General features: G+C 35.4%; 1 protein-coding gene across 2 annotated transcripts; it reads right to left on the bottom strand.

Moving 5' to 3' along the window:
- Positions 1-914: 914 nt before the first annotated feature.
- On the bottom strand, positions 915-6,889 carry LOC128520020 (CD209 antigen-like protein D). Of its 2 annotated transcripts, none has more exons than XM_053494029.1 (7): positions 6,762-6,889; positions 5,157-5,289; positions 4,858-4,956; positions 3,454-3,531; positions 3,112-3,263; positions 2,889-2,986; positions 915-1,429 (listed from the first exon to the last, which is right to left on the bottom strand). In XM_053494029.1, the coding sequence occupies exons 2-7, from the start codon at positions 5,254-5,256 to the stop codon at positions 1,273-1,275; spliced, it is 684 nt and encodes a 227-aa protein (XP_053350004.1). In that variant the 5' UTR covers positions 5,257-5,289; positions 6,762-6,889; the 3' UTR covers positions 915-1,272. The 2 variants fall into 2 exon arrangements, with proteins under 2 accessions (XP_053350004.1, XP_053350005.1); XM_053494030.1 differs by having other exon boundaries at positions 915-1,423.
- Between the last annotated feature and the right edge of the window lie 945 nt (positions 6,890-7,834).

Here is a 7,834-nt window from a genome sequence, read left to right as displayed (position 1 = left end):
TTACACACAGACACAGACAAAATTCAATTTTATTTATATAAAGCTTTTAACAATGGTCATTGTCTCAAAGCAGCTTCCCAAAAATGAAAGATTTTTTTTTTTAAGAAAATGTATGGAAGTGTGTTTGTGTAAGGAATATATGTCTAGATAATAATGAGTTGAATGAATGAATGATGAATGAAATATATTTGATGAGCAAGCAAAGGGTGACGGCGACAGTGGCAAGGAAAAACTCCCTGAGTTGGCAATAGGAAAAAACCTTGAGAGGAACCAGACTCAATCAGGGAAGCCATCCTCATTTGAGTGATAACAGAAAGAAGTTATATGATAGAAGTTCTTTAAAATAATATTTCCATATTTTCATACTTTCTAATAAGAACTCTGGCGGCTGCATTTTGGACTAACCGAAGCTTGTTTATTGAGGATGCAGGACAACTACCTAGTAATGCATTACAATAGTCTAGTCTGGAGGTCATGAATGCGTGAACTAGCTTTTCTGTGTCAGATACGGATAAGATGCTCCTAAGCTTGGCAATATTTCTAAGATGGAAAAAGGCTGTTTTTGTGATATTGGAAATATAATTTTCGAAGAACAAGTTACTGTCTAATATTCAGATGCTCAAGTTTTCATCACTTGAGCATTTAGATGCAACAGTGATGAAAACAGTCTAAGACAGGGGTCTTCAATTCCAGTCCTGTAGGTCCAGTGATCAGCACAGTTTGTAATTTACCAAGACCCAAACACACCCACTGAACCTAGTAATTAATAGATTAGTTGAATCAGCTGTGTTTGAGAGGAAGAATCACCAAACTGTGTTGGACACTGACCCTCCAGGACTGAAATTGAAGACCCCCGGTCTAAGAGATGAAGTGTGATCATGGAATTATACTGATTGTGTACAACTCAATAATTTCAGTATTTTATTTAGTGAATATTGGTTTAAGAAGAAACAAAAATATATTTAACATTTACTTCCTGTAAAAAGTACAATATTTGTTGCCTATAAAAAAGGCAGTGACTTACATACATTTAGTTTTGTAATACATTCAGCAAACATTTTAGTGCAAATTTTGTCACTTTCAACAATTACAATTAGCAAACGTTATTTTCTCACTCTGTTCACTTGACTGTGTGTCATGGAACATCATTGTTTCATATACGGATTCTGTATTTGTTGCTCTTTATAAACTGCTATTGTAAAAGATAAGTGAAGAAGTACAAAGATGATAAAAAAAGCTAATGTAGCAGATTTATGTGATGGTTATAGTTGATCATTCATCCACTTCAAAACGTTTCTGGCAGATGTAATGTGAGGTCTTGTCACAGGGGTTTACATGCCAGTTGTGATTGTTTGGCCACTTTCCTTTTAGCAGTGCGCAGGAACCCTGAGCAACTGGATTTGGCTGCCCGCGGGCCCAGTAGCTGTTACTAAAAAAAAGAAAGAAAATCTTTATTAGTTACACAAACACATAACCTGACTGGGCACTTTAACAGAAATATCTTTACACCTTCCTCAAATACATGCAAACATCTTTAATACTGTAACATGATTGTTGACAATGACAGAGGCAGTTTTGCTTTGATCATGTGTGTAAATAACCGGGGGGGGCGGAGGGGACATGAAAAAAAAATAAACAACTCTAATTCCTCTATTGTGAAAAATATATGTATGTATACTTAAGATAATTGTGTAAGTAAAAAAAAAAAACGCAAAAAATGCATTTAGAACCAGTTGAGCTCCCCCTCTCCTTCCTCACAGTGGTTTGGCCCACTGCCTGCTTTCCCAGTTCAAGTCAACGATTCTCTTTAATGTAGTTGATGCAGCCTCATTCATAAATTAGTTGCGGCAAAAATGCTGATTACCGATGTCCGAACTGACACCACTGTATTTTTTTTTTTTTTGTATAATCAATATCCATTCTGTTCTAAGTGTCTTAATTAATTTTAAATACAATTTTAAACCTTTTTTATTCTTTGTTTTTATTGTTTTGATTATTTTTTATTATAGTTTTACTTTCTTTATGTAAAGCAATTTTAATTACCATTGTGTATGAAATGTGCTACAGTATAAATAAACTTGCCTTGCCTTGCCTTGCAGTGTCATGAATAAAATTACAGAGAAAAGAAAAATAGACATAAGATCATTTTTCAGTGCACCTAAACGCCAAGTAAGTAAGTAAGTAGTTCACATATTAAGGCAATTTGGCTTTAACAATGGGTGCTTATAAAAAAAAAACTAATGTCACAATATCAATCACAGGCAAAGGAGACGGAAATTATTGAGGGACAGGTAGACCAGGGTCAATCAGGTAACTGTGGTGCTTTTATTGAAGGGATAATGACAGATTTTTTTTTTTTTACATAGAGCAGTTACTGTAAATTGATTGTTTAATAATTGATTTTGTTACAAAACATTACTTATTTTATATATCTTTTTCACAATAACAGTCATGTTTACATTTTATTGTATGTTGATGGCTTGACCGTAAACAACATAACAAATAATGCAATTGTTTTAAATCTGCTTCGTCATTGAACCTGAGAAAAACTTTGAAAATAACCATAATGGCGCAGTCTCCATGCTACAATAATAATGATAGAAGCAAAGTTTTTCACTGTGGGGACATATCTTTATAAGCACAATTTGACTGTATTATTTGTGTCCCCTTCGAAAATTTCTCATGAGAAATTTTATATTTATTGCCCCGCCCCCCCCCCCCCCCCCCCCCCCCCCACACACACACACACACTGCTAAATGAAATTTACGCCCATGGCTTTGATTGTTTTTAAATATTTTGGTATTACTGCTGGGTTAAAAAAAATTCCACCCACCCGGATATCCATAAAATGGTGGTTCTGTGATTAAAAACTACACTAATGACTCACCTCTTGGTTAGTGCGGTATTGTTAACCCACATCCACTTATTTTCTGAATAATGCAGTCCAATCCAGTACATCAGGCCTGTATATTTCCATAGAAAATTCTACAGTAATGAAGACAGAATTTCTCACAGTTAGATTACATCTTTAACCTCCCATAACAGCAAGATGTTTTAATATTGATGCCTGCTTTAGTTAGCCTGATTGATTGATTGATTGATTGATTGACCTGCAATTTTTCATTGTTGATGACAACCAGGTCAGCGCCCTGTTTCTGACACTCCTCCCTGCTCTGAGTCCAGTTTAGACGTTCCCTAACAAACAAGTAGCAGGAGGTGTTCGTCTTATACCAGTCCTTCCCACACCCAGAGCACTGATTTCCTGCAGAAAAACGCCAAGTTTTAACACATTTTAGATTTACATTTTTAGTTTTAGTTAAAAATTATATAAATATACATAAAGAATTCACACAATCAATGAAAAAGAATAATGAAACATGATTATAAAGGACTAACTGACATGGAAGAGCATTTACGATTTGTATGATTGTTGGCATGTGATCGTGTTTTACCTTGGCTCACAGGATGACTGGGCTTCTTCTCTTCAGCAGGGGGATCTGGGCACTTCTGGATGGACTTACTTTCATTTACTGAAGTTTGGACATTAGGAGAACAGATGGTAAAAAAATACATTCATTATTTATACCTTTATATCCAAGGCAACTTCTATCTATTTGCAAAAAAACAGAAATATTATGGAAAATCATAACAAATGTTTAAGATATTAACATTGGAAAAATCCCGGTATAGTCACAGTTTAATTGTTTTGGATCTGAGATGTTGGGTAAAAATCAAATAAAGATGACTGCAAATAAAGGTATTTTTTTATTATTCAATTTATTTATTTATTTATTTTGATTTATGTTTTCTACACTAAATATTTTAGTCAAATCTTTAGGAGATCCTTAAAGTAAAAAAACATTTATTATTTAATACCATCTTACATTCATGCAGGTTTTTTCTTAGTATTAGGGGAAAGTTTCTCCATTACAGTATATTCAGTGCTATTCAACGACTTCGCAGTTGTCTGCCATCTAGAGGCTAGAAAAACAACTTGGATAAATTAACTACTTCGTTTAATTGGCAAATAGGATAGTCATGGAGAAGGGTCACATGACATTAAGAAGAGCTGGCCATTATGGACTCTAGGACAGATATGTTTGTTGCAGTAAGCACTTGTAAACTCAACAAATGTATAAAAACCATATATAAAAAATATAAAATTTTCAATATAGGACTAATGTTTTTTTTTTATTATTGTTGTTGTTGTTGGGCGGCAAAATAAGCTTGTAGAATTTGTAATGCAAAGAGAAACACAAACCTATAACCAGATGAATGCCACCAAAATGCATAAAACTATGGGCTTCAACTTCAAATCACTAATGATTAATTTTCTGCATTCACATTTAGATGTCCTCTGTGCAGTCAGTGAAGAACATGATGAAAGGTCACAAGACATTAAGTGCAACCAAAATTCAGAAATGATCCATAACTTAATGGCCTAAAACTGTGGTGCAAAATAAAAAAAAAACTATTTATACACCAAAATGTTGGCTATCATTTAGGCATTTGGCAGACGCTCTTATCCAGAGTGACTTACTTTTTTTTCCCCTCTTAGGATTACACATTTGAGCAGTTGAGGGTTAAGAGCCTTGCTCAAGGACCCAACAGTGGCAACTTGGTGGTTGTGGGACTTGAACCTGGGATCTTCCGAACCGTAGTCCTATGCCTTAACCACTGAGCTATCCCTGGCCTCATCTATCATTTCTCCCTCCACAGCATGAATAAAGAAGCTAAAATCTGTTATGTTTTCTTTATTTAAATGCAGGGTTGGGATAGATGTACTGTTTATATTTCCAGAAGCTCTAAGCTCGGTATTACTGAATCAGTCATCTGTTAACCGTTGCATTACTTACACTTTATAGCCAGAACAAGAACCACAGCCAGTAGGAGCAAAGTGAGAACCAGGAAAAAAACAGAAATCCTCTTGTGCAGTTTAAGTTTCCTGACAACATCTAGACATAGAAGAAATACACAGTTAGCACAACCTAGGGCATGCAGAAACAACTTGGGACACCAAAATTTTTTTTTTTTTTTTTTTTAAGATTTTGGTCCAAGTAGCTTATTAATGAGAAAATGATTATTTCTGGAATACACAATTTTGTCAATCCAAGTCTTTTGTTTAGGTTTTCTTTAAAAATAATAATGAAGTTACCCTTTGTTTCTTCCACTTTGTCTTTCTCATCTCTATAATATTTTACTTCTGCCGAAGTGAGCTCTTTTATCTCCACCTCAGTCGCTTTCTGTGCGTCCATATTCTCTCACTTGTTTTCTTGACCAAAACCGATCTGATAAAAGGCAAAAAGAAAATTTACTTAAACAAAAAGAACTATTATAATTGTCCTTTCAGTGGATACTCAGACAAAATTAATGTACTTAAACAATATTGGCTAGTGTTATTAATGTTCTGAGAAATTCACAAGTGATTAAGCCCCTGTTTATACTCATGATGTATCGCTCACTTCTTACTCCTTCATTACACATTTATATTGAAACACTTTTTTCTTAGAACTCAACTCTCAGAATTGCACTGTTTTCAAATTTCCAAATGGAAACTTTCAACACTTAAGACAGAAACATGAATCAAAGGATGTACAAAATTGTGCAAAAGTCTTTAATCACTTCTCATTATACAGATTTTGCTTCCAAAGGGCCAGACTTTTTTATGTAGTCATGAGAAATGGTGAGGATTGTTTTTAAGTCACACAGTGACCTATGAATCACTCCAGCATTAAAGCATTTACTGTAACTTGAGACATGAACGAGTGACAAACATTATCTTGTCATTACTCTGACAAATCACAATTTAAAGATTGGGATTTTCTGATTGGTTAATCTTTTGTTTTGATATAGAAAGGAAACCTTTCTCTTCTGGTCTGGCTTCCTCTCGGAATTGTGCGCTAACATGTTTCAGTACCCATTCATTACATAACAACTGCGGTGTATGGTGGGGTGGGGTTTTCATAAACTGTAAATTCCTCAGTGAAAATCAGAGAAGAGATTGTATTCAGCAACAGGACAGAGGCCTTTATAAGCTGAAACAAAACTGTTAAACAACGTTTTTTATGATCTGAAAAAACAAAACAGTGTAGCACTGGCTTCCATTGATTTCTGGAAGAAAACATCTCCATCTCTGATCTCGAGTAAGGGTGGGTCTAGCTATTAAAAAGATCAGGGCTAAGTTAATGACTTGCTTCATTGTTTCTTGTTTTGTATGAAGTTCAGCATTAGGCATCATTTTGTTGTCAAGTTATTATACTCTGCCTGGCCAAAAAAGTCACCCTTTCAGAAGGGTCAAATTACTGTCCTGCATAAAGCAACAAAATATTGAGATTTGAAATAACTAAAATAAGTGTGTCTACCTTTATAATAAATAAACAAATAAATAAATAACTAGTGACCAAAGATATTAAGACAAAAGTTAAATTAGATGTTTTGATGACATTTTGTAGTTTTTAAAATAATGACAATCAACATAATAAACATAGGTCATTTTATACAAATTATACGCAATTTATCAACTGCAGTATAATTTACCTCTGCGTGCTTTCTTTATTTCTTCCTTTTATTCTTTCCTATCACTAGGTTATAATAAATCTACTCTTCCTGTTGTTATTGTCCCTTTGCGGACAACATTAGCCTACGCCCTCGGCCGATGCTGTTTCTTATTATGGTATTATTATTATTATTATTATCATGCAAGAGAAGAGTATTTTTTAACTAATTAAGCCACAGAACCATAACTAGCCAGTCACTTTACCTTGATACTTTTTCTTAAAATAGCCCAAAAAGGACAGGTCGGTTTTTATATCCCAAGCTTTTCCTGAAGTCTGGGCGCGCGTGTCCTCCAGCTTTGCGTGCTGCGCGTTTCCCCCCCTTGGATCTTGAATTTGGACGCTGAGTGCAAGTTAAGTTTCACTCTGACTCTTAAGGGTGTGTTCACATTTGTAGTTTGGTCCTCTTGGTCTGGATCGAAGCATAAAATTATGCATTACTCTTGGTTTTCTAGTATAAAGTCCGTGTTCTCTTAACGATCACACCGGCATTTTAAACATCGGTCGGACCCAGTCATGTGGATTATTACATATGGTGGTGATTTTACCAGCTGAAAGCTCATGAAGAGTGATAATATAACGTTATACTGTACGTTAACAAACAACACAATCATGGCTACAAATGTAAAAAAAAAAAAAGTCGTCCGTGCGTCTAATGTTTTTATTTTACCACTAGCTTCAATCCGTATGCAATCGCCAGTTTCGACCGACCACAAAACAGCTAAATATACTGTATGCGCGAGCGCAAGGACGCAGGTGATGGCCCATCATGGCTGTGTTCAATAACCAGCGCTCAAAAACATATGACATTTTGTTCATTGTATCGTCCATAGTGAAAGTTCTTGGATGTTTATTAACGTTGATAGCAAGGTTAAATGTATTATGTTAGTTTGTCAGGTATTTAATTTTTGTGTAGCTAGAACTTTTTTTTATGGAGTTATGTTCATGCCACAATCCTGAGCGCACGGTTTTGACATTTTGAGAACAGGCAAATCACTTTATGCACGTGCAGTCAGAGTCTCTTCTGCGCGCTCAACAGCTCGGTCCTGCGCGTGCAGTGTTCCCCCTGTGCTCAACATCTTTTTCTGCCTGTACGCTCGCTCAACTAGCCAATCACAGACTTCAGGGCCTTTCTCAAGGGCCCAACAGTAGCAACTTAGTTGTGATGTTTGAACTTGGGATCTTCCGAAATGTAGTCCAATGCCTTAACCACTGAGCTACCCCTGGTTTCTTCTCGACCACCTGGCCTATCCCCCGCATGACGGAATTTAATTCAATT

The sequence above is a fragment of the Clarias gariepinus genome, chromosome 4 (assembly GCF_024256425.1).
Source record: "Clarias gariepinus isolate MV-2021 ecotype Netherlands chromosome 4, CGAR_prim_01v2, whole genome shotgun sequence".
In the NCBI taxonomy this organism is placed as follows: domain Eukaryota; kingdom Metazoa; phylum Chordata; class Actinopteri; order Siluriformes; family Clariidae; genus Clarias; species Clarias gariepinus.
The sequence above is the reverse complement of the archived record's forward strand: the minus strand, read 5'-3'. Positions and strand labels throughout refer to the sequence as shown.

Excerpts from the sequence above, each read along its gene's own strand:
- LOC128520020 (XM_053494029.1), bottom strand. The coding sequence starts at position 5,256 with ATGGACGCACAGAAAGCGACTGAGGTGGAGATAAAAGAGCTCACTTCG. Across the intron at positions 3,532-4,857 it reads TCTTGTTCTGGCTATAAAGT|TAAATGAAAGTAAGTCCATC; the intron begins GTAAGTAATGCA and ends TCCAAACTTCAG. Across the intron at positions 1,430-2,888 it reads AATACCGCACTAACCAAGAG|TAACAGCTACTGGGCCCGCG; the intron begins GTGAGTCATTAG and ends TCTTTTTTTTAG.